At 38.1% G+C, this 26,276-nt stretch overlaps 2 protein-coding genes across 5 annotated transcripts in view; one reads left to right on the top strand and one right to left on the bottom strand.

Annotated features, from left to right (window-relative positions):
* The first annotated feature begins 2,956 nt into the window (after window positions 1-2,956).
* LOC126372725 (putative sodium-coupled neutral amino acid transporter 10) lies at window positions 2,957-15,490 on the top strand. Of its 2 annotated transcripts, XM_050018584.1 has the most exons (11): window positions 2,957-3,144; window positions 3,500-3,617; window positions 5,679-5,835; window positions 6,341-6,464; window positions 7,409-7,530; window positions 8,680-8,828; window positions 9,893-10,029; window positions 11,071-11,307; window positions 12,570-12,726; window positions 12,882-13,910; window positions 13,953-15,490. In XM_050018584.1, the coding sequence occupies exons 1-11, from the start codon at window positions 3,061-3,063 to the stop codon at window positions 14,909-14,911; spliced, it is 3,273 nt and encodes a 1,090-aa protein (XP_049874541.1). In that variant the 5' UTR covers window positions 2,957-3,060; the 3' UTR covers window positions 14,912-15,490. The 2 variants fall into 2 exon arrangements, with proteins under 2 accessions (XP_049874541.1, XP_049874540.1); XM_050018583.1 differs by having other exon boundaries at window positions 12,882-15,490.
* The window catches only part of LOC126372716 (protein ELYS), a 43,693-nt gene continuing 28,550 nt past the window's right edge, over window positions 11,134-26,276 (bottom strand). The window contains exons 30-40 of one of the 3 annotated variants that reach the window (XM_050018567.1): window positions 25,924-25,998; window positions 24,710-25,685; window positions 23,585-24,038; window positions 19,885-20,776; window positions 19,200-19,408; window positions 18,629-18,709; window positions 17,831-17,911; window positions 17,195-17,319; window positions 16,484-16,608; window positions 15,662-15,706; window positions 11,134-11,273 (exon numbers count right to left, since the gene is read on the bottom strand). In XM_050018567.1, the coding sequence (XP_049874524.1) occupies window position 11,273; window positions 15,662-15,706; window positions 16,484-16,608; window positions 17,195-17,319; window positions 17,831-17,911; window positions 18,629-18,709; window positions 19,200-19,408; window positions 19,885-20,776; window positions 23,585-24,038; window positions 24,710-25,685; window positions 25,924-25,998 (3,064 nt within the window). In that variant the 3' untranslated portion in view covers window positions 11,134-11,272. Of the gene's footprint in view, window positions 11,274-15,561; window positions 15,707-16,483; window positions 16,609-17,194; window positions 17,320-17,830; window positions 17,912-18,628; window positions 18,710-19,199; window positions 19,409-19,884; window positions 20,777-23,584; window positions 24,039-24,709; window positions 25,686-25,923; window positions 25,999-26,276 lie in introns of those variants that run through there. The other 2 variants (XM_050018566.1, XM_050018568.1) reach the window with 2 other exon arrangements.

Below are 26,276 nucleotides of genomic sequence, written 5' to 3'. Positions count from 1 at the left end.
AATACTGAGGGGGATGATTCAGACCATAAAACGATTCAGATTCTGAGCTAATATCAAGTCGAATTTTCCGTCGCAAAATTGATGTTTTTTGTGTGTTTTTTAATTCTATAGTTTTGCAATGGAAAATTTCACTTGATTTAAACTTAGAATAATGAACTGAATCATCCCTCTGAGTATAGGTTACGATGTCACTTACACCCCGTACAAGTACATACCGGTAGCCATACAGGTACGTATGTGGGTGTTAGTGACATCGTAACGAACCCTGATTCAGATCATGATTTTGAGTTGATATCTATCAAGTGGAATTTCCTATCGGAAAATTCCTTATATAGCATTCAATATATAGCATTTTCATAACGTGTTCTAATTTTAACTATTTTCAGCTTCATACTTTTGCGACGGAAAAGTCCACTTGATGTCAACTCAGAATTATGGTCTGAATCATCCCTCAAAGTTTTCGTTACGATGTCATTAACACCCTGTATAGTCGTTTACGACGGCATCGTATTATCCATTACCATTACACTGAGGCAGGTATATGAAACTCTGTAGAAACACATAACATGTTTATAATAGTTATAAATATAATTATCACTATTGAAATAGCATATAAGTTATATAGCATGTTTGGCACAATATTTTGTAGAAATTTTATAGAATGGGCTTAAAATTAAGGGAAGTTATACAAATTATAGTAGGTATTTAAGTTTTTACATACGTAAAAGCAATATAACGATAGATAATGATACTATAAAGTACCTACTGACAGTTTTTTACTTTTTATGTACAGTAAATAATTTTAGCCAGTGGGACTCTTTTTATAAAAAATAAAAACAATTTATGCATTTTTAACAATATAGCTCTGAATTAAGCCTAGTATAATTTTCTTCGCTCTAAATGCTCTTTATATTGTTATAATTATAGTCTTGTGCAAAATATTAGGTGCCAGCTTTGTCATAGAAAAAAATATTTATTTTTTATTACCCTGTTATTAATTTCATTATATTATTCAGCCAAAGACAATGAAAATCCCGCCTGAATTGAACTTTTATTTATTCGAAATTGTTTCATTGTAACTGTAATCTTACAGTAGGTAGGTAGCTAATATTGTATTTATGTAATTTTAATTGAGTGAAATAATCTTATTTATATTATCCTCTGAGTACCAAAGAACTACGTTATTAAATACTAAATATGCAATTAACTGTTGTTTCTTTTGTAACTTAATAAAAACAATGGTCTATACTGTACATGTACACTCATGAGCAATATAATGTACCCACTTTAAGACTCTGTCGCACTAACATATTTGACAGTTAGTGAGACTTACAGTCCAATTTGTCAAAAAAGTTAATGTGACATGGTTCCAAAGTGTATACATATTAATGCTCGTGACCGTACAGAGATACTAAATTGGCTACAGATCTGCCTTCTGACTCCTTATTTATGGCTCACCTTTCTTCGATAAGCCGATAATGTGGGAGTTTCCAGGGTACGGTCCCCATAAAAAGAATAGAGGGCGCTGTAAAAAAAATGCCTATTTATCCTTCTAATTTCATGTATAACAGATCATTGTTTTTGGGTATAAATGATAACCCTTTATATTACACCCAGTTCAATACGTCTTCTACCCATTATTATTCTGATAGCAACATAATTATATACCTACATAATCTGATCCAAATATAAAGCAACTAAAATTTTTATATAAGTATGTATGTAATATTATATTTTTTTGAAAAAATTATGTACCCCTGTAATAAAAGAAAATAAGTAGTATATAAATAATAAAATAGGTAATAAAGATAAAATAGATAGCAAGTAATAAAACAAATATAGTAGATGGCACCTGGGAAGTGCCTCATTATGTACCCGAGTAACACCATTATAACATTAAAGCCGTACATCGCCATCTATATTGATTTTGGTGAACGTAGCCTGGAAAGTCCCTTCTTCTATCGTGTGGGTTGTGAGGTGGAGTACCAACCTCATCAACCCTGGTGTCAGGGTTACTATTGAGCCGCCAAAGGCCCCTGACATGGCTCATGTAACGACTACTAACGTAAGTTAGTAAGTAGTAACCGGGACCAACGGCTTAACGTGCCTTCCGAAGCACGGATCATCTTACTTCCGGACAATCTGGTGATCAGCCAGCAATGTCCTAACCAAACTAGGGACCGCAAAGTAATTTTTATGATATGTCCTCACTGGGAATCTAACCCGGGACCTTCGGATTGTGAGCGTTGCTCAACCACTGGACTACGGAGGTCCATAAATGGAAAGTCCCTCATTGAATTCACGGCTATCTTCTAACATCTCTAATCGGATGAATATCGGAGAAGCCTGTTCTTGTTTCATAACTACTTTTTAGAGCGCGATTTGCTGTCTTGGTTGGTGCTAGTTTTTAAATACTATCAGCATTTTTAGTGATGTACCGGTATCTATCTACGATATCGATTATTTATTACTACAACAACTTCATAAGCTTTCGGTGAATAAAAATGTAGCGTGCAAGAGAAATCAGAGGTGAATATTTGACTTTTTTGGCTTGGTTTTATAAAAGCTTTTTTCCTCGTACCGCCTCATAAGATCTTTAATGCCCATACCATGTCCATGTGGATCATAGAGATAGGAAATTATGTGGATACTCATTTATTTAAGTTGCTGTAGGGTTGTAGAATATAAATCTAATAGGCTATCTCTAAAACATCCATCACTATTCGCAATGGTAGGTATTTCCATGATTTTGAGTTGATATCAAGTAGAATTTTTCGTCGCATAAGTATTGAACTGAAAATAATTTCAAAATATTCTACTAAATCTCAGAATCATCAATTTAGACTACTTCAGACCATGATTCTAAATTGATATCTATATCTATTTTTTTTATAATATATTTTTTTATGAAAATACGTGACTGGCAACACTGTACAAATGTCACGTTATATTTACGTCAAAACAAAACGTTGCTATGATGTGGTAGTGCTAGCGAACTATTCGATTTAGGTGTTTCAGTCTAAATTATTAGAGAAAAATACTTAAAAGTGAATTGTGAAAATGGGGACGGCAGGCCAATCTATTACATTGGCTAACAGTATCATAGGAGTGGGTATATTAGCTATGCCATTTTGTTTTCAACAAGTAAGTAGCCCACATTATTATTCTCTTTATTTTTCTATGTTTTCCTATTATTACAGTAGCTTTATACACGTGTACATTATTGGTTTGCATGTGAAAAGTTTTGAACCTAGTGTATATATAGTTGAATGCAGTATATTTGTCTCTTGAAGACACATAAGTCCGTAACTTCCTACATACATTTTTTACACTGATATAATGATCAAGATGATTTAAGTACTATACCCTTAGATCGACGTTATAGTAGTCTTTCAAGGTAATTTAATTCAAAATCGTGATGTACCTGAGGTCATTTTATATTACTCATAATTGGAATAATTAGTATTCTTTCATTACAAATGAAATAAATGATTTTCAGTGTGGAGTCTTGTTGGCAACTTTAATTCTGTTGTTGATGGGTTTGGTCTCCCGGCTCTGCTGCTATTTCCTCCTCAAATCTGCACTAATAGCTAGAAGAAGAACTTTCGAATTTCTAGGTAAGTATTCCATCATGCATACAGGGTGTCACCAACCCCCAATTCAATTCAATTCAATAAATTTATTGCATTCCATGTAGTACAATGGGGTGTTACATAGGCATAGGAACTAAAACATGGACCCTGTAGGGCACAGCAACGTTGAAGGGAAGAGAGGAAGTGTGTATTCAGAACTTCGTCTCTGTTGATTGGCTGTCTGTATCTAATTTTTTTCTTTTTGTATGCATGTGTGTCTGTAGACCAAATAAATGTTTTTATCTATCTATCTATCTATCTATTAAGATTAAAACTTATCATTTAAAAATTCCCCCTGTATAGTTTATAAGTAAAACATAATACAATGTTTCAATGTTTTTGTGAATAATGTATGGAAATGTTTCTACAAAAGTAATGTAATTTATGGTCTATTTTATTTAATTATGATGAGTAGGTATGTAGGTAATATTTGACAGAGTGCCACTTGTATAAACACAATGGTTTTGGTTTATCTGCTATGATATCATACATTCTACAATTTTGTTTAATAACCAGATCCATATTACAAAACAAATTATGGAGAACCAAACAATGACTGCTCTAAGAATATATAGTGAACCGGTGTTGTACAAGTAGTCTTCAAATTCTTAAACACATGTTCAATGCTTGTTTATATGTTGTGATGGGACTATATAAAGTGTAAGGGGTAAGCGGTTGCTGTGTCAAGGGAACTGCTTAGTGTCCCTTAAACTCTACATGGTCTCATCACAAAATATTAACAAGTATTTTAAAAAAGAACCTCCCTACATACTATATAGTTTGTCTGAGAATATCCATCTCAAAACAACCAAAAGTCAATTTAAAAAAATACTTAAGCAATACCTTTTAGATTTGTGTCCTGGCTAATTCTTGTTATTAATTGTTAATTTAGTTAATTACTGTGATGCACTATTGTTGATATACATAATGATATTGTGATATACATATTACTATTTTTTTAGATATACATGTTATGTGTGTGTGTGTGGTGGTTATTAGCTGTAAAGACACCTCCACCAACCCACAGTGGAGCAGCGTAATGAATTATGCTCCATACTCCCTCCGGTTGATTGAGGGGAGGCATGTGCCCAGCAGTGGGATGTATGTAGGCTGTTTATGTTATGTTATGCCTCACCACCTATCACAATAGTCTAACAGTAAGCTTGGTAAGGTGTGGGTACTTAGTTCATCTTGCTTAGTAAAGTTCTGGTAAAGATCCGGCCCGGCTATACAGGTTGTGAGAAGCTGCAGTAGTTTTAGGCGGATGAGACGTTTGTTATGTAAAAATTGACGATTCAAAGTGTAACTATGTTACATACTGAATAAAGATATTTTTGAATTTGAATTTAATCATTGGAACATACTATACTACACACTGACTGTGTAGTCTGACTGATAAGAGAAACAGGGTGTAGGCAATTTAAAACGTGGGCCGACGAAATAATGTCAATGGCTGGAAACACTAAGACCTGGACCAGATTCGTAGATAACAAAAAAGAATGGAGAGAAATGGGGGAGGCCATTGCCCCAAGGCACACAGATTGGTTATCGTAGATATTATATTATTATTATTATTAAGGAAAAACTTTAAAATGTAACTATCTGAAAAAAAAGCTGTAAATAAATAAATACTACACACTATACTACTACTACTACACTACATACATACTATACTACGGTACTACTTGCGCTCATCATGCAGTATAGTCGTGAGCTTATATTACCTTATTGTATCGTTTGAGGAGCTCGTGGCGCAGCGGTAAAAGCGCTCGGTCTGCGATTGTTGAAGTTAAGCAACTTTCACAAAGGCCGGTCATAGGATGGGTGACCACAAAAAAAAAGTTCATCTCGAGCTCCTCTGGGCTTCGGAAGGCACGTTAAGCGGTGGTCCGGCTGCATTAGCAGTCGTTAACAACCATCAATCCACACTGGGCCCGCGTGATTGTTTAAGACCCGATCTCCCTATCCATCCATAGGGAAGGCCCGTGCCCCAGCAGTGGGGACGTTAATGGGCTGATGATGATGATGTATCGTTTGTGTTCCCAGCGTTCCATGTGTTCGGTCCAGCTGGCAAGTTAGCAGTGGAGGTGGGCATCATTGGGTTTCTCATGGGTACTTGCATCGCGTACTTTGTCGTCGTCGGCGACCTCGGCCCGCAGATCATCGCCAAGATGTTCAACATCAGCCAGAGTGATATATTGAGGTTTAGTATATTATTTAATAGGGTAGTTTCCAACTAGTCAAATCAATTAATTTTTACTAAACGCCTAAACACGAAATTACTATATAATTTGTATGAAAAAGTAACCTGTGACGTCATAGAAAAACGTGACAAAATGTTATTATTATTGCACTTTTCTTTATTAAAATTGATAAAAGGTTATTATCGCCTTTAAAATCTGTCTGTATTTAGTAATCAGAATTTGAAACTACCCAATTGTACTTTCCTAGTCTAAAATTAACAACGAACTTATGAACTTACCAAATTAACCAACTAACTTAAAGGTAAATTAACTATTCAAATTGAACAACGAATTTCTAAATTTAATTCTTGCAGCTTCTTTTCCCCGGCTATACAGGTAGTGAGAAGCTGCAGTAGTTTTAGACGGATGAGACGTTCGTTATGTAAAAAAAATACGATTCAAAGTGTAACTATGTTACATACTGAATAAAGTTATTTTTGAATTTGAATTTGTGTCATGTTTCAGAACATCAATAATGGTGATAGTGTCTCTGGTGTGTGTGCTGCCTCTGGGTCTCCTGAGGAATGTTGACAGCTTGAGTAACGTTAGCGCTGCCACCATAGGATTCTACTTCTGTCTGGTTATAAAAGTTAGTAACTTAAACTGTATAAAATACCTCTCCAAATCCATGATGTTTTAAAGAAAGGCTAGGACAAAAGCGCTCTCACTAAACTGGTGAGCATTCCACATCTGAAAAACGAAAACTGAAGTAATAATGCCAAGATGTATCCAAATAGTTTTGTCTTTGACTGTTCATAAAACAAAGAACAGACACTCCGCCCCGCATTAAGGGTGTTGGGACCCTCCCTATATAATTATCTGGGATGAGACGCCACTACACTTGCTGTGCAGTTGTGATGTTCTTATACTCAGTAGGAGCTGGACACTGGAGAAAGTCATGGAACATCGTCCCAAAAAGACATATAATCATAATAATCTATATATCTATAATCTTAATATTTTTTTTCTTATTTAATATTTTCCTATGGATGTGAAACGTGGACGCTGACTCAGAAAGACAGAGAGACTAGAGGCCTTTGAAATGTGGTGTTCATGGAGGATGGAAAGAATAAGTTGGACTGAAAGAGTTACTAATGAGGAAGTGCTAGTAAGAGTAAGGGAGGCAAATATTGAGAGTTATTGAGGAAGAGGCAAGATGATTGGACACTTAATAAGACACGACGAATTTATTAAAAACATCATAGAAGGGAAGCTATAAGGAAAGAGAGGAAGGGGAAGACCAATAAAAGCTTACGTGGAACAATTAAAGATAAGGCGTACGTCGTGTCTTATAAGGAAGTGAAGGAATTGGTCTTTGATAGACAAGAATGGAGAATGCTACACCGACAAGAGCGTGGCTCTTAAATTAGTGATGATGTAATATTTAATATAAATTGAATTTAATTGAATTGTGCAATATCTGTGATGTGTAATTATTATTATCATAAATTATAAAAAAACGGTCTAGAGGAGCCCTTTCTTTTTCAAATAGTAATAATAATGGAGTATCCGGGCTATGTTGTAATGTTGCAGGTGATAACAGAAGCAGCCTCCCAGCTGTTGACCGGCGACTGGCATGCCAAGATGGACATGTGGAAGCCGTCAGGCGTGCTGCAGTGCGTGCCTATATTCTCCATGGCGTTATTCTGTCAAACGTAAGTATTTTTTTCATCTTTTTGCAATGACGTCAGACGTAATTTGGTACGTTTATGTTTTTTTATGTAGCGAATAGAAAGCATACTCTCTCGACAAGGATCATTTTTAAACGTAGTGAATTATATTCTCTTTGGATGCTTTGGCATGTGGCGACAATCAGAACCAGCGTTGTTTCTCTAGGACACCTAAAAATGGGTATTTTGTATACTTTATTTCCCTTCGGCCGTCATCGCAACCACGTTTCGCAACCAGTTGCAAAGGAAGAATTTTACTCCTTTGTTGGCAACTAGTTGTGAATGAAGAATGTTTTGTCTTAATATGCAACCAGTTGCCAACTAAGAATATTTTTAACAGCATAGTTGCTACAAAATATTTTATATACGCAACCAGACTGAATAATTCATTTGAGCGGTAATAAGGCCAATTAGACGCTAAAAGCTAAGATTTTTTAGATGGTAATCAAATAATCCAGTTAGGTAAGTCCAACTTCGAGAAAGAGATCTCTCGTCGGATCCAACTCGGATGGGCAGCGTTTGGGAAGCTGCGGAATATCTTCTCGTCCAAAATACCTCAGTGTCTCAAGACGAAAGTCTTTGACCAGTGCGTGTTGCCAGTGATGACCTACGGCAGTGAGACGTGGCCGCTTACTATGGGTCTCGTGAGGAGGCTCGGTGTCGCTCAGCGGGCAATGGAGAGAGCTATGCTCGGTATTTCCCTGCTCGATCGAATCAGAAATGAGGAGATCCGCAGGAGAACTAAAGTCACCGACATAGCTCGAAGAATTGCAAAGCTGAAGTGGCAGTGGGCAGGACACATAGCGAGGAGAACCGATAGCCGATGGGGCGGAAAGGTTCTGGAATGGCGACCACGTGTCGGACGACGCTCAGTGGGTAGGCCCGCTACAAGGTGGACCGACGATCTGGTGAAGGTCGCGGGAAGCCGCTGGATGCGGGCAGCGCAGGACCGATCGTCGTGGAGATCCTTGGGGGAGGCCTATGCCCAGCAGTGGGCGTCATACGGCTGATGATGATGATGAATCAAATTACTAACTAACTAACTTTGTACTCTCGTATTGTCTATAATGGTCGAGCCAACTGTCAGTGAAAACAACATTTAAGATAAATTATAAATAAATTCCCACTCCACAGACAACTGTTCGAAATCTTCGAGTCTCTACCAACGTTGTCTCTGGAGAAGATGAACGTGGTGACCAAGAACGCTATCAACATCTGCACCAGCGTGTACTTTACCCTCGGCCTGTTCGGCTACATAGCCTTCTGCTCGCGAGATATATCTGGTACGGACTCTATACTGACTAATGATAATGGTGCTCATTCACATTGATATACAGGGTGTTAGTGACATCGTAACGAAAACTTTCGAAGGATGATTCAGCTTATTATTCTGAGTTAATATCAGGTGGAATTTTCCACCGCAAAAGTATCAGAATAGAAAGTAATTTAAAAAATCTAAAAAATAATAATGAATTTTGCGACGGAAAAATCCACTTGATATTAACTCAGAATCAGTATTCGTTACGATGTCACTAACACCCTGTATAAGTACCGTAAATAATAGTAAAATGTATTTATTTTATTGATGATTCAAAGTGTAACTATGTTAGCTACTGAATAAAGATATTTTTGAATTTGAATTGAATATTGGATCTAATAACTTAAAAACTATGGGTACAGTTATGAATTTAAAGTAATGCTTTAATTAAAAGTAGTGCTGGTACTTACAATGGGTAAAACCTACGCTATAATCACCAGCTATCTCCCATTGACACAATAATATTCAGAGTTGAGCCATAGAATAAGGAATAATACTACGTATAGAACGGCAACTTTCCGCTCCCCACCAGCGTCTGAGCTTTGACCGCTTTCATTGATGACGTCACAGGACTGTATTTCCATACAAACTCCAAAGAAGACTTTCGTTTTGACGTTTCGTTAAAAGTATCTCATTTGACTAGGTTGTAGTAGCCTATTGTTGGATAACTAAGTATAGTGATATTTTTGAATGTCAAAAATAGACTTGCCCATACAAAACACCGACCAAAAGGAAAAGTACTTACAGGATTGTTGAATTTGGTTTCATTTGACCCCGGGGTACTCTGGATACTGCTAGTGCACTTTCAGATTAAGTTTAAACAGCACAACTTGAATTATTACAGACTTTTACGTTATTTTAAAAATTCCTTGTACAGAAACGCGCGACGGCGGTAGTCGAGTTATTTTTTTTTTTTTCTTTTTTCGTGGCTTGGGGTGGCGGAAGTTTTGGCGCGACCTAAAGGAGTTTTTGGAAGAGATTCATGGTCGGTATCCTAACAACAATTACTATTTACTTTTTTAAATGCAGGCAACATCCTGATGTCCCTGTCGCCGACGATGGCGAATGACGTCATCAAGCTGGGCTTCGTCATGTCCCTCGCGTTCAGCTTCCCGCTCATCATCTTCCCGTGTCGCGCCAGTTTGTACTCGTTTCTATATAAAAAGGTAAAATCAAATTCACAAATTATGTAATATGTTTTAAACGTAAAAGCGAATAATTAAGTCGGGACTAAAGAAACATTCCGGGAGCCCCATACCGACCCCGCCGGCAGGGACGATGTTTTCCCTAGCGCCGGGTTATTAATTTATTTTAGTGATCACTAACTCAATTATAGACGGCGATACAGCTCACCTCTTGGCACGTTGGTCTAACAGAAAGGTTGTAAAGCGTGGTTACTTAGTTCTATCTTGCGATGGATGTACCTCTGACTAATTGGGATGAGTTTATGATATGTGATGTGTAATAGAGGCCGTGGTAGCCCAGTTGCTAGAACGCTTGCCTCTCACTTTCGAGATCGCGGATTCGAATCCAGCACAGGCCTAAATCAACGATGGTCAAATCTGTTTTCGAATTCATAAATGATTATCACGTTCTCAGCGGTAAAGGAAAAACATAACATAACATAAATAGCCTATATACGTCCCACTGCTGGGCACAGGCCTCCTCAATCAACCGGAGAGGGTATGGAGCATACTCCACCACGCTGCTCCACTGCGGGTTGGTGGAGGTATTTTTACGGCTAATAGCCGGGACCAACGGCTTAACGTGCCCTCCGAAGCACGGAATCAACTTACTTTTTCGGACAATCAGGTGATTCAAGCCTGAAAAGTCCTTACCAAACAAAGGACAGTCTCACAAAGTGATTTCGACAATGTCCCCATCGGGAATCGAACCCGGACCTCCAGATCGTGAGCCTAACGCTCTTACCACTAGACCACGGAGGCTGTTACCGGATAAAGGAAAAACATCGTGAGGAAACCCACATTCCCAAGAAATGCATTTTCGGAGGTATGTGACCTAACCTGTATTGGGCTGGTTTTCCCTTCGCGGGTTGGAAGGTAAGACGGGCAGTCGCTTTGTAAAAAACCGGAGCTGTCAAATATTCAGGTTAGGAAAGCGGACCGTGCGAAAAACGGGATCATGCTAGGGAGATGATGATGGGTAATAGGGGGCGAGCCTAAAGAATTTACTTATTTATTTTTCAGATCCACCCGGCTCACCACGACCACATAATCAACCACTCTATCCCAGAGACAACATTCCGCTGCATCACCGTAGCTATCGTCGCCGTCGCACTATTCATATCGCTGCTGATTCCCAACATTGAACTAGTGTTGGGATTAGTGGGCTCCACTATTGGGGTGCTGATATGTGTCGTGTTCCCCGCCGCCTGCTTCGTTAACGTCACCTTTAAGAACACGAACGAGAGGGTTTTGGCCAAGGTAAAGGATAACATAACATAACGCATGTATACTGAACTTCAGGTCCTGAAGGTAGGTAGTATAGTATGTATGTCCCGATTTTTAAATCAAAATTTAATGTCCCGCGCGGGACAGGCTCAGTCCCGCTTTTCGGGAATAACTCGCACGTGCGTGCAACGTACTGAGAAAGCGCGGGCGGATGGCACAGACAAGTGTGGACTGGAAATTTTGATTTTGATTTCCGTTTTTTTTTATTCAGATGACGAATAAGACTCAACTATTTAACGATAGGGTAAATCTGATTAAAAATATCATATTTTATTAAAATACATTTTCTATGGATATTTTTGGTATCTATTGTCACGTAAACGTAATTTGAACTCAAATTAAAAGATAAATATTCATTTTTTATTATATACGTTTTTTGACTATGTGCCGCTTTCGACGAAAGAATCCCGCTTTTTTCACTCAAAAAGCTCCAAAATCCCGCGTTGGCAAAAATATCTGGCAACCCTGGTATGTAGTTATATAGTATACACACTCCTCGGCAGCTATCTGTAAGTCCCATGTAATATGGGGTGAGCCTATTGCCGCCATTAACCGGGCACAAATCCTGGAAAACACTAAGGTAATGTTTTACTGTTGCCGAAATGACGATTGATGGTCTTGACAGCCATCTATACCAGCGGCTCTAATCTAATCATCTATACCAGGTTTGATGAGGTTGGTAATTCACCTCACAACCCACACGATAGAAGAAGATCTATACCAGCAGTGGCCAGCCACCCCTGATCTATACTATTGATTTATTTATTTATTACTGATAGTCTTAACACCGACCGTATCCGAAAACAAACAACGATTAATAGAATCGATAGATTATTTAGACCAACACTATCGTTACACAGCAATAGGCAACTTGACAACCGAGTCAAATGAGATACTTTTCACAAAACGTCAAAACGAAAGTTTTTTTTGGAGTTTGTACGAAAATACTGTCCTGTGACGTCATCAATAAAAGCGGTCAAACATCGTACTCATTATTACGTAATTCATAAATAAAATTTGAAAGTAAGTCGAAAAGTAAAATGAGATTGATTTTTGATCATCTTAGACTGGCTTCTATTTCATTTTATAATTTATCTTTGACCCAGTCAAATATCCTATACTCGATAGACTATCACGCCAGAAAGCATAGATAGAGGTGTATAGAATATACAACTACTCCTCGCCAGCTTTTGTACCTTTTATGAGATTGTTCTTTTTTATATCGTTTGTTTCAGGCCGTACTAATACTAGGACTAGTGATAATGGTTCTGGGCACGTACGCGAACCTACAAGCGGCTGAGACCAAACTAGACCGCTTCGATGACAAGATCACCCAGGAAAGAATAGACAAAATGGTCGAAGACTTCTTTGAGAGGATGGAGAAACGTGACGGTACGACTTTTTTATCGATTATCCTTGTCATGTCATCACATGTTTATCCCACATATTTTCATCACGTTGTCATAATCATTTGCAACTTAAATAAAGCCCCTGTTTTAACGAAACGAAAGGTAAACTTCTTTACTGAACCTATTTTTTGTTCCTAGATATTGTCCCAAAGACTATCGACGAAAACAAGCCAAAAACGCATAAGGAGACGATAAAAAAAGAAGCAATATTAGATTCAGAGGTGCAACCACCTAATCCTGTGCCACCAGAATCGCAGTCAAACGAGAAACGCCAGGTCGAAGGTAAACCACAGACAGAGGACAAAAATAAAAGCAAGCTCTTACCTATAGCTGAAAACGTAGCCGATAAAGCGTCAGAATCTCATCCAAGAAATTTGCAGAAGGTAAACGGAGCAAAACTAACAAACGGAGACAAGAAAGAAGAGAAAATAATTGAAACACCTAAAGAAGAAAAGGCTAAACCACCGACTAATCAGGATAAAGCTCAAGATAAACTTGACATTATAAAACAGCAACAGCTTATAGAAACTATTAAACAGCACGGCGAAGAACAAAAAGAGCTGATCAAGGAACAGAAAGAAATTCTAGATGAAATAAAGAAGACAAAGAATGAACTGAAACAGAACAAGAAGGACATTGATGACTCTGACGCTAAGAAAATAGCGGTTGAAAGTATACAACAGATTGCTAACATGGCAATAAAGAGTCTTAGTGGGGTCACGGAGAAACCTCTGGGCGACAATGACGTAAAAGTTAAAGACGAACCATTGGAGAAAATAGCCAATGAAGCCGTCCAAGAGATTGCTAAAAAAGCAGTTGAGACTATCGAAGCTATTAAAGAAATAAATGAGAAACCAAAGCCTAACCCAGATAAGGAGGAAAATCACATTGAAACTGGAAATCTAGGTAACGCACTGAATAATGTCGTAAATTCGATGCCAGTTCAAAGCAGGGGACCAGTAGTACAGAACCTACAAGGAAATATTCAGAACCCACAAGGAAATAATCAGAGCCCACAAGCAAATATCGAAAGCCCACAAGGAAATATTCAGAGCCCACAAGCAAATATTCAGAGCCCACAAGGCAATATTCAGGGCCCACAAGGTAATATTCAGAGTCCACAAGGGAATATTCAAAGCCCACAAGGTAATATTCAGAGCCCACAAGGTAATATTCAGAGCCCACAAGGGAATATCCAGAATCCACAAGTAAATGGTAACAATATCGCCCCAGTCGTCAGTCAAAATCAAATAAATCCAGTGCTTAATATGCCACATGCTGAAGCTTTAGTTCAAAATTTAAAAATGGCAATACCACAAGTCAATAACAATAATCAAGCTAAAATTTCTAATAACATTCCTGCAAATAATGCTGTCAATAAAATCCCAAATAATGTACCTTTGGCGAGTAATGTACTAAACACCATACCTATCTCGCAGCAAGTACAAAACGAACTACAGAAAGAACACAACAATCAAAGGCAAAATAATCAACAAATACAGAACAAACAACAACAGAATGAAATAAATCAACCTCTGGAGAATCAAATCAATTACCAACCACCACAACAAGTTAATCAACAACAACAGGCTCCATCAGTTCAACAACAGAGTGAGTCGATTCCTAAACAGACACTGAACAATAACCATGTGCAGAATCAATTGAATAAAAATGAACCGCAAAAGCTACACTCGCATTCCCCAGATGAACCTCAATCGTATAAACAAGGAGAAGACGCACAGAAGATTCTAGAAGTAGCTAAGAACATAGTCGAACATGTACCACTGCCTATTGCAATGAATGGCAATGCGCAACCAAGCCAAAATACAAACAACAAGCCAGATACAAAAGCAGAAGATATTAAAAATGAAAATATTGTAAACGATATAGAAACGAATGGTGCTAAAGAAAATGTACAAAATGTAGAAGCTCCTGTGAGACAAAAAAGAGAAGTAGTAGACTGCACAAAAACGACGTCCTTAGCGCCACAAGATAAAGAAATATGCAAGAAATTAATTGCTCCCAAAATGGAAAAGGGTTCCGAGGAAATATTATCTTCGAAAGTGGATTTCAATGATGCTGTATTGCCGAAGAATTTACCTATTGACTCGATGATACATCACATGAGATCTCTCAAAAGTTTTGATGAAACCGGTAAAAGAAGATAAAAGTGAGTTTTTGTTTATTTATAAGGAACTTTATTTCAATGAAGTGATTATGTGGACACATTCTGTGGAATAATGTAATAAAATCAGTTTTATGAGCCTTTCCTCATATATGAAACGATTTTTGATACTACAGTTCATGTTTTTATATTTTTTTTTTTGGGATAGTAAATGCCATCAGTTTTTGTGACTGCATGTGTCTGTGCTATATAGAGATCTTTATAGAAATTATGGGCGTGTTTATGCATGAAATAATAAATATAATAATCATGAAATTATTATACTATTTCACAGCCTATGCGTATTTTTTGCATTTATTTATTGTTATTTATGTACATATTGTTATTGTATGATGTAAATGTTAGTGAGAATTACAATAAGCATGTAAACTTTTACTGAACTCAAGGCCATTGGAACGTTTAACTCTTTTTAATATAAAGCCTTGCTGTACTAATAAAATTGTGATCTCAAAAAGTAATAAAATATAAAAAACGTGTCTTAAAATTATTGTGTAATGTTTTGTGTAAGCCAGGTTACATTTAAAACGACTGATTGTGAATAATAAAAAATATTTTGATAACACCTATAACTTTTTTTTTAATATAGCCCTAAAAACCGTTTAAGTATTGTATGTATAAGAAAAGGAAGGTAAGTATTTTATTTTTTATAATGGTTTATTAAGATAAATGCACAAAACAAAACTTATGTATGCCACCCTTAAATAACAGACTGTAAAAAAATAATTTACGTAACTACTTTGTATCCTTAGTTTCTTCTACGGCAGACAGTTTTCTGGTTCTGAAACAACACAAATATTCAAATAATTCGTAACATTTTGTTATAAAAACATTTTCAAAATGTTTGTAATTATAATACATGGCTAGAATGAGCAGGACAGATATATAGTACATCGTCTAGCGCGAAAGAGACGAGAGATATTTCACTATTCATGAAACATACAAGCCCTAACTGTTGCCCTCTCATTCGCTATAGGGCACTCTGATGATAAAACTACTAGGCATTAGCTTTCTCAAAAAAAAAAAAAAAAAACATAAATATGAGGTACTGGGGGTTAAAAAGGCCACATCAAAACAATTTTTCATTGCGCACTTTTTATATGCGCAAATGTCAAATTACAATATTGCTTTTTAGATGAATTGCTGGGATGTGGCCTTTTTAACCCCCAGATCATGCATACATACATAAACAGCCTATATACGTCCCAATGCTGGGCACAGGCCTCCCCTCAATCAACCGGAGGGGGTATGGAGCATACTCCACCACGCTGCTCCACTGCGGGTTGGTGGAGGTGTTTTTACGGCTAATAGCCGTGACCAACGGCTTAACCCCCCAGATCATGGACGAAATAATAAACCTTAGGAGCGAATTGGTCGTCATAAACGAGCATTCGTACGGTACAAATTCGTACAGATTCGTGTCCAAAGTACAGAATTAACGGGCACGTCTGAGTTCGAGTACTTGTCAATCGGAGCGTTTTTGTACGGCGCAGATTTGTGGATATAATGAACGCAATCAATACAAATAAAAAAAAAGAAGTAAAATCATTAAGATTACCTTTTGCTAGTGTCTGCTTTCTGGCTGGAATTGGAGTGTGTGGAGGTGCGGCGCGGGCGGCGCGTCGGCGTGGCGGGCGCGTCCTCGGCCGCGGGCGCCGCGCCCTGCTGGCTGTCCGGCTCAGCCTGGGGACATGACTTAAGCTCACGACTGGATTGGGGTATTCAGAGGTACATCCATCGCAAGATGAACTAAGTATCCACGCCTAACCGACCTTCTGTTAGACCCACGTGATAGGTGGTGAGCCATATCGCCGTCCATAACGGTCGAGCCAACTGTGTTAGTGGAACTCATTGGTGCAAATCCGGTACCGGGAAACCTTGGTCGTATTTTCTTGACGGTGAAAAAATCAAAATGGCGAAAAAACAAGATGGTCGTCATACAAAGTGTTCTTTATATACTCAACCGTTACAGGTAGGCGAGTCTTTTTCATGTTTTTCGAACAAATACAGGGCACACAGGTGCTTTAGCAGCGAGCGCACACGCACCATCTAATAGGTTAGTTTCTAACTAGTCAAATCAGTAACTTTTTATCAAACGTCAAAACACAAAATTACTATGGAATTTGCATGAAAAAGCAAGAAAACGGTCGAATTTATTATTACGTTTTTCTTGATTAAAATTCATAAACAAGTTAAATAGAAAAAAGAAATTCCTTTCCTTAGTATTAGATCTGTTTTTGAATTTAATTTCATACATAAAAACACATACCTTAACATCAGTAGAAGTTCGCCTTCCTTTAGGCGTGTGCAGCGCTTCGCACGCGCGGTTAAAAGACGCGCGGCGGCCGCGGGCGGGGCTGCCCGGTACAGGCGAGCCCACCTCCGGAGTGCCCGCTGGAATACCAACAAATGTGTCAAACAACATAACACAGCATCATGCGTAGGCAGCGGTAGTAGTATACATCCACTAACCATCTCCCTAGCATTATCCCGTTCCTCAAAAAGTCCGCTTACATAACCTGAATATTTGACAGGTCCGGTTTTTTACAGAAGCGACCGCCTGTCTGACGTTCCAACCCACGAAGGGAAAACCAGCCCAATACAGGTTAGGTTACATACCTCCGAAAATGCAAAAATCTTATTCTTACCATGTGCTACTTTACCACGGAAGTGCGAACGAGACAGGTAGTCCGTGCGCACTCCCCCTTACTCTTTAGCAGCTTACGGCCATTCAGACTAAAGCGAGACCCAGAGGGGGTGAGGTAAATCTAGCTTGGCGCGAAGAATTACGGGGTGACGAAAAATCTCCCACCTAAACCCGAGCTATAAATATTTACAGTAAAATTTTAGAAGATGAAATTAGGCTAAAGTTTAAACTAAGGCATAAAGAAAGGAAGGGACTAACCAATGTCTACGGACACTCTCCTGGTAATCTTGGCAGCTTTTGGCGTAGCCTTGGCTTCTGAAGCGGCTCGGGACGTGCGCGCTACAATATAACACATTATATAAGCACACAATCTACTTTTTTTTTTTTAATTATGGCAATGGGTCGCTAGGAGTACGACCAAACAAGAAATGAATCTAAAGTAAAAATATAACAGATGAAAATAATAGGGTAGTTTCCAACTAGTCAAATCAGTTACTTTTTACTAAGCGTAAAAACACGAAATTGCTATGGAATTTGCATGGAAAAGCAACCTGTGACGTCATAGAAAAACGTGACAAAATAGCGCACTTATTATTACATTTTGTTTAATAAAATTCGTGAAAAAAAAACAGAAAACGTTTTTTGTCACCTTTATATCTATCTGTCTTTATTTAGTAATCAGAATTTGATGATTTATCTTTGACCTAGGAAACTACCCAATTCTCGTGACCAACTGGTTGCGTACAATGATCATAATTATGTTAGACTACTTTTATCATGTCAAGGAGGTGACACATCCCACGCCATCATGGATTACTCTAGCCATGGAGCCCGCCGGCGTGGTCTTCGCTATCCCTCATTAAGCGTTTATCGCTAACGGCCCAATAAGGTAAATTATTTTTTCAAATATTCCTCTCACATGAGGTTCGCACAACAAATCTACAATAAATCAATCACGCCAAAAAAAGGGTCGTGTTTAATCATAAGCACACGACTATAGTCACGTAGGGTAGCCAGAGGACAGTCAGTGCATATTGGCAAAAAGCGAATACTCACATCTGCGTTGCTGCTTGCTAGCGTCCGAAGCTATGGATTCCGGCGATACATTGCTTTGTATTTCCGACGAGTCAGGCGTGCCTTGAGTTAGTATATTAGGTGCAAATTAAAAAAAAAATGCAAAATAATAGATTAAAAATAATTTTGAAAAGTAAGACTATCTTTTGAAAGGTTGTAAATAGTGCGATTCGAAGAGGGTTTGCAAATGTATAGGAAATGTTACCAGTAAAAAGTCTATAGATAATGCATGGAAAATTAAATTATATAAGTAGTTAAACGATAGCGTACGAAATACGTACTATTAATGCATGCATACCATAGAATCAAACGGAAAAATGTTATCAAGTCTTAGAACTGTGTTCCACAGAAAAAATGTTGCTAAATCAGGGGGTCTAAAAAGGCCACGAAAGCAATACTGCAATTTGACACTTGCACACATAAAAATAAGTGCGCAATGCCCACAGATGTCAAATAGAAATATTGTTTTTTTAGGTAAATTGCTCTGACGTGCCATTATTGACTACATTAATGAGGCAAGTGAATTTCCGATTCTGAAAATTCAAGTACTTACCTTCAAAATCTCCTTTGTTCAGCAAGCTGATCCTATCAATGGGTTGGACATCGAAAGCCCCGGAGTGGGTTGATGAAGCGTCGTCATCCTCATGCGATGCTTCTGACATGGCACTGGCTCTAGAGGCTGTGCTTGCGCGACGTCGGCTCGAAGGCGACGACTTAGGTTCCAACCACGATTCTAACACCGATTTCTGGTGGCGAGTTAGTCTGGAAACAATAGAAGGAAGTTTTGAAAACAGTTCAAATCTATAATGTTACTATTGTTAGATAAAAAAGAATCGATCGACCTATATAATAATCTCGACTGATACATCACTACGCTAATGAACGTCACAACACTAGCTTACTTTGACAGATCTAAATCTTACCGCGAATTGAGACTATTGTAAAATGTTATCTTTATTGAAATATAACCATTAATTGTACTGAACTGATCGTTCTATTTAATGTGATAAAAAATGGCATATAAATAGATAGTACTTTTCAATAAAGTAAATAGTACTTTTCAAGGGTGAAATTAGGATACCTCTTTACAGTAAGAACATACATCTACGCCGACGAAATCGCGGGCAAAGAGCTAGTTCACATTAAAATGTAAAATATAAATTAAATAATGTATTTCACATCCATAGAAGAGAATAGACGGCTCGATATCGCACATTTATATTTTCAAACAAACTCACCTTCGAGAACTAGAGTATTCAGCGATGACATCCTCCTTAAGATTGGCCTTTAGGTTGCCCTCTTCAACTGTTGACTCTGGTATCACTGACAGGTCCGGTTTGACTGGCAACACTGTTTTCCTTCCTTTCCTAGTTGTACTTCCTGGTTTAACATTACCATCACCTGCATCTTCACTCGCTTTGCTCCTAGTAGACCTAACTGAACTTCCTGAAGCTATACTCGCGTTGTCATCAATGTTCTTGCTCCTAGTACGAGTAGACCGTCTTTTAGGAGTAAGAGATTCATCAAGAATAGACGTTTGGGATTCGTCCATCTTTTCCGACAATTCTTTCGAAGCGCGACGCGTCAGTATCTTTCTAACTTCAGTACTAGTTGGCGTCTTAGCTCGCCTTGTAGGAGTTTTCTTAGAATCTTCTGGAGTTTTCTGTTCGTCGGTAATAGATTTGTTTGAGATAGATTGAGAGCGTTTTCTGGTCATAGGCGTTTTCGATTCAGGTTTTTCTTCCTCAAATTCTTTAGTAGATTTGTTGGATGCCGTAGAGCGTGTGCGTTTGGTACGACTGGCTGGTTTTACTGCTTTTTCAGAAGTTTGTTCCTTAGTTTCTTTTTCTGGTGTTTTTGTTCTGACATCTATTTCAAGAGTTTCACTTTCTAGCTCTTTAGCCTCTGGAAGTACATCTTCTTTTTTGTCAGATTTCTTGCTGTCTGCACCCTTATTTTCACTGATAACTTTCTCAGTAGACACTGCAGTGTCCACAACATCGACTAGATCAGGAGTTTTTTCTTTTGGTTTCTCAGGTTCAGGAATGTGTTTGGGACTTTTTGACGCCGTTTCGATTTCTTTTGTGGCGGGAGCTTCAACCGGAGTTTGGATTGGTATCTCAGTTGTTTCTATAACAGACAAAATATTATGAAGAATAGCTTTTTTAATGCACGATAAAACATATTAATAAATACCGGGTGTTAGTGACATCGTAACGAATACTGAGAGGGATGATTCAGACCATGATTCTGAGTTAATATCTAGTGGAATTTTCCGTCGCAAAATTCATGAAATTTTGAGTTTTGTTTTTAATTATTTTCAATTCCATATTGTGTTTTTAGCTGCATAGAACCCAAATTTCAATAAAAAAAACAATAATGACAAATTATCGAAAATTTTCGATGTAATGGAGACAACAGCTGCTCGAACGGGTCAACGGCCACACGCACCGAGCCGCGCGCCCCGCTCCGCACGCCCCGCTCCGCGCGCCCCGCGCCGCACGCCGGCGGCGGCGCGGCGGCGGCGCGGCCTACAAAGTAGGCACTACGAACCGATCCTATTTCTTTCTCTGTCTATCGTAAATTTATAAATTTATTTTATTCTTATTCTTAAATGGACGGATAATCAACAGGCATAAAATTTATGGAATACACGTCAATTTTAAGCAGAAATCTAAAACAACCGACAGAATTAAGTTGACAGCACACGTCAAACGGTTTGCATACCAGCGAGATACCTTTTTGATTCGACCGGGTTATTCATTCATTTACTCATAGGAATCGGGGCCATTATCTACCTAAAACAGTTGAAACAGTAAATAATTGTATTCTTTGTTGTCATTAGAATAACTAACAACCAACTAACACAACCACCACAGATTAGGTAATTAGTTACCTACTATGTCAACCATCCACCAACTTAGTATGTAAGTACCTACGCAAAACCTCGCTACACAAAAATCGAGCGAGATTGCGTCTAGAATTGGGCGGACACTCCGCCAGAGTGTTGCCTATCGATATTCTATCGATACCTAGTTAAAAAAAACCAATAGTAGGTACCTATCGATAGATCTTTTAGATCAATACCCATTATTATTACAAAGCAAGACCTATCGGTACTATCGCTAGTATCGATCTAAATGTACTATCACTACTTTCGATAGTTTAGACAATTTTCAAGTTCAACAATTGATATATTTTTATATTGTTCGATAGTTCGGCAACTCCGCCGCGTAGGCAATGTCGGCATGTTCAAAGAAAAAAATTGTCCGAGAGGAGTGATCTTATTTTTCTTGTTACATGTTGGTACCGAGGTACTAAGTACTAAGTTATTCGTGGTTTTAAATCTCATTGTTAAATCATCAGTAAAGAACTAATTAAACCTATCCTGTTCTGTGTACAATATTCATGTAACGGCTACGTGCTTACATAAGTACCTAGTAGACGGGAGCAACGACTTAACGTACCTTCCGAAGCACGGATCATTTTACTTTCGGACAATCAGGTGATCAGCCTGTAACGTCCCAACCAAAGGCCTTATAAACAGATTTTTGTGATATGTCCCCACCGGAATACGAACCCGGACCCTCCGCATCCCATCGCTCAACCACTGGACCACATAGGCCAAGAAGGTTCTAAGACATAATTAAAGGATCCTGGGACGCAAGACCTCCGCTTGGGCTTAGGGCTTGTTTGATCTGTCTTGATGGATACTCGGACGTGAATAGCCTCACGGATCAAGGGCAACGCGCGCCAATAAAGTAGGCATTACGAACAGATACTAGGTATTTCTTTGAGTTGATAGGTATCAAGTGAAGTTTCCTGTCGCCAAATTCATAAAAAAAATAGATTTTTTTCAGTCCCATATTGTGTTTTAAGCTGCATAGAACGCACATTTAAAATAAATAAAAATTACTAATTATTAAATTTTATCAATGTCATCAATAATAATAATAACGTATCTACAACTTCAGCTATGCGCAGGTGAATAGCCGGCGCACGGGTCAAGGGCAACGCTCGCCAATAAAGTAGGCATACGAACAGATACTATTTCTTTCTCTGTCACTTGCACCATAAACATACTTCTCTCTCTCTCTCTCTAGTCGTCGGCTCGACTCGGCCGCGGCCGATGCGTCGTCGGCGCCCTTAGTCGGCGCCTTTGATGCTTTGCGCTAACGCCGCCGCGCGCTTCCGCTCAGTCGAATACTAAGCTTGACCCGAATCGCGTGATGTTTTTCGAGGATATTTTTTTCGTGTTTGTGAGTGTTTGTTTCATTCTGTAAATGAGTAGTGTCGACTATGATGATAGATCATAGACCATTTACTGCGCAAAAGTATGGAAGATTGTTGATGTTTATTAAAGAGCAAGGTGTTGTGTTTGTGAGTGCGTGTGATACCTACCTACCGCGGAGGAAACGCGATGTTGCATACCTACGTGACGTGACATGTTCTAGGGTACCTACCTAGGTACTTCATCCGAAGGAATAACAATTAAGGTAAGGCAAGAGTAGGGTTTTTATTGTTAATAAGTTAGGAACGTTTTAATAACTGGTAGGTAGGTACCGTGCGTGAAAAATCGTGGCAGTAGGTGTTCTACTTCAACAAACAACATTTTTAAACGTTGAACCACTAAGCATCTAAATACAAGAGAATGAAAACTCCTACCTAGATATCAACATCGTATCACGCACGCGTAACGTAGCCGCGCGTAAGTTTAGCGTCTGTGTGGCGCGTTGTTCGACTTACATTGCGGCACAGTAAAAATTGAAAATCTTAATTAAACATTTGCGACAAGAAAAACACCCACCATCATTTTTAGTACAATAAAATAGGCGTTCCATTTTTTTTTCGTTACGATGTCACTAACACCCTGTATACTTAATTGACCCGTTGAAATTAATCGATCCTATAAAAAATAAAACGATTGCGACTACTCACCTGTCTCCATTTTTTCAACCTTATTCTCAACTTTGTCAACCTTAGTGTCGTCGATTTTTTCTACCTTATGCTCTTTAACTTCTTCTGCTTTTTGATGTTCAATTATTTCAACATTCTGCTCTTCTACTTTTTCAACCACATTCCCTTCAACATCCTTTTCTTCATCAGAATAGTTGAGATCAACTGAGTTATTTGAATGCATGGAGTTGTCGTCAGTTAGCAGAGATATCTGACCTTGGTTCAAAGGATCAATACTAGCTTCGATGGAATCTTGTACTTTATCCATTGTTTTATCTTTTATTCCTTCATTTGTGTTCGCTTCTTCTATATTTACTTCGGCAATTTTTTCTTCTGTCTCATGTGTTGGTTTGTCAGCTTTTGCTACGTTGGAACTAGATGATGATTCATCTGAGTCTGTGTCCGCGATTGATATGACGTCGTCGTCAGAGGCGGCCTGAAAATGTGTATTTATTGTTAGTCCATTCAGTTTACTTGTTAGCAAATTGACTGACTTAACTATTCTGTCTGTTAGGTATTAATAAACTAATCTCAGCTTCGATACTGCTCTCAAGATCATGTCAATATGACAGTTCTTATATAAAAACGGACTTGAGCAGGGTCTTGAGGGCAGTCTCAGCTGAGATTAGTTTATCAACACAACCCTTAATAATGAAAGTACTTCATTAATGAATAGCCAAACTGAATATTTTGATCGTATCAATAAAGTTGTTGCAATAGCGCATTGTTTTTGAAGCCTGTACAGGTACAGGTTCTGCAAATACAATTCCGTTAGCGCTCTCCATTTGTCCGGTCAAGTAGTTAATGCCATCTGAGGCAAACTTACAGTAAATCAAGTAAAAAAAAGCAAATACTATGTGTAATCTACAATTTGATAAATATTAGACCTGGAGGGCTACCGACTGAGCGAGATCCAGAATGTTTTATGTTTCGTTCTAGTTGGTATTTCACAAGGCGCAGCAACTTGTGTTTCGAGGCCTACAAAAAGAGTATTCATTACTTTTTTAGCGTGACAAAACGTGGGGGTATGGGACCTAAATCTTAGATACCTAGTTGCTAAAATGTGTCCTCATGGTCAAAACATGATGAAAGATATTTTTTTCTTACCTCATCTGCTTCGGAGCTATCTTCGCTTTCCTCTTCTTCCCCATCTTCCGATTCACTCTCATCAGTATCTACCACCATGCCGTCACTCTCCCCACTCTCTTCATCTTCCGACATCTCTTTCTCTATATCATTAATCTCCCTTTCAATCTCAACTATCTTTTCCTTCTCTTTTTGTATTACATCTTGACATTGTATCTTTTCAGCTTTCCAATCTTCTATTTCACTGTCGCTCGTCATGAGACTCGAGACGTTAGTTTTGCTGTTTGACGTCGCATCTTTGGTTTTATCTTGTATGTCAGCTAGGCTGTTATCTTGGCTTCCGAGTACAGATTTGTTTAAATCAGTGATATTGAAAGATGTAGAACCGGGAGATGCTTTTAGTGCTATAGTTTTGTGAGTCGTCTCAATTTTCTCTTCTCTTATGCTTGATTCGTCAGCTACGCTGCTTTGGTAGCTATGTAGTACAGACTTCTCGAAGTAAGATTCGCTCAGAGTAAAGGCTGGTAGCGACTTCAAGTCAGCTTTAGACACGCTTACGTCTATTTTAGTACTAGTTTCTTCATGTGTTATTTCTGCAACGGAGCTCTCGTAACTATGCAACACGGATTTACCAAATTTAGTTTCATTCATAGTAAAAGCGGGTAATGATTTTATTTCAGTGACACTGTCGTCTGTTGATTTAGTTTCTTTAATTACTGTTTCTGATAAAACGCTATCATTCGAGCTGTGTAGTATAGATTTGCTACCTATCGGTGATAGAGTAACGTCCATAAGACTATCAACGGGTTTAACTGCCTTCATAGGCGTGCATTCAATAACAGTTTCAGGTTTTTCGTCGACGTTCGATTCTTTTAAGCTCTGTTTAGACGCCGCAATAGCGTTTGCTTCTAAGACAAGTCTTGCTAGTGGCTTCTTAGCAGATTTTGCTACGTCTTTCTTAGGGGACATTAGTTTTTCTGGAGTCTTGGCACGGCTTCTATAGAAAATGTAAATATTTATATTATTCATTGTTTTAAGTTTACGCGGTTATTATCATAATTAAAGCACATAATAACGGGTTCTTACCGCGTTTAAATGGGGATATGATAAACGCGGTAAGAACCTGTTATTATGTGCTTTAATTATTTATATTATTGTTAATGACTTAGTTACTGCATAGTCTGTATAATTACAGGACATTATAATAAATATTACATTGTGGTTCTTATTCTTACCTTAATGTTCGAGGACTAAGGTTGCCCTCGTTCACTTTTACTGGAATTTCAACTTCGGGAGTTCGCGAACGGCTCCTATATTAAACACAAAAAGAAATCATATGTCTGTATCTCAACTACGGTTATTCATTAATTGCTGTTTAGCAATAAGGCAGCCGATTGTAGTTCTGCTGTCATTTTGTAATTGTCCTTTATGTTGTGTTTATATGGATTGAAAAAAATGTATTTGAATTGTGTATTTCATAATAATTTGTATTTATTTCTAGTAGAATAACGATTCCGCCTGAGTAGAAACAAAGACATAAAACAAACGTAAAAGAAGACAACAAAAAACACGACGAAAAAGGAAAAAA

This window comes from Pectinophora gossypiella, chromosome 14 (assembly GCF_024362695.1).
Source record: "Pectinophora gossypiella chromosome 14, ilPecGoss1.1, whole genome shotgun sequence".
Taxonomy (NCBI): Eukaryota; Metazoa; Arthropoda; class Insecta; order Lepidoptera; family Gelechiidae; genus Pectinophora; species Pectinophora gossypiella.
This window is presented reverse-complemented; position numbering and strand designations above follow the sequence as displayed.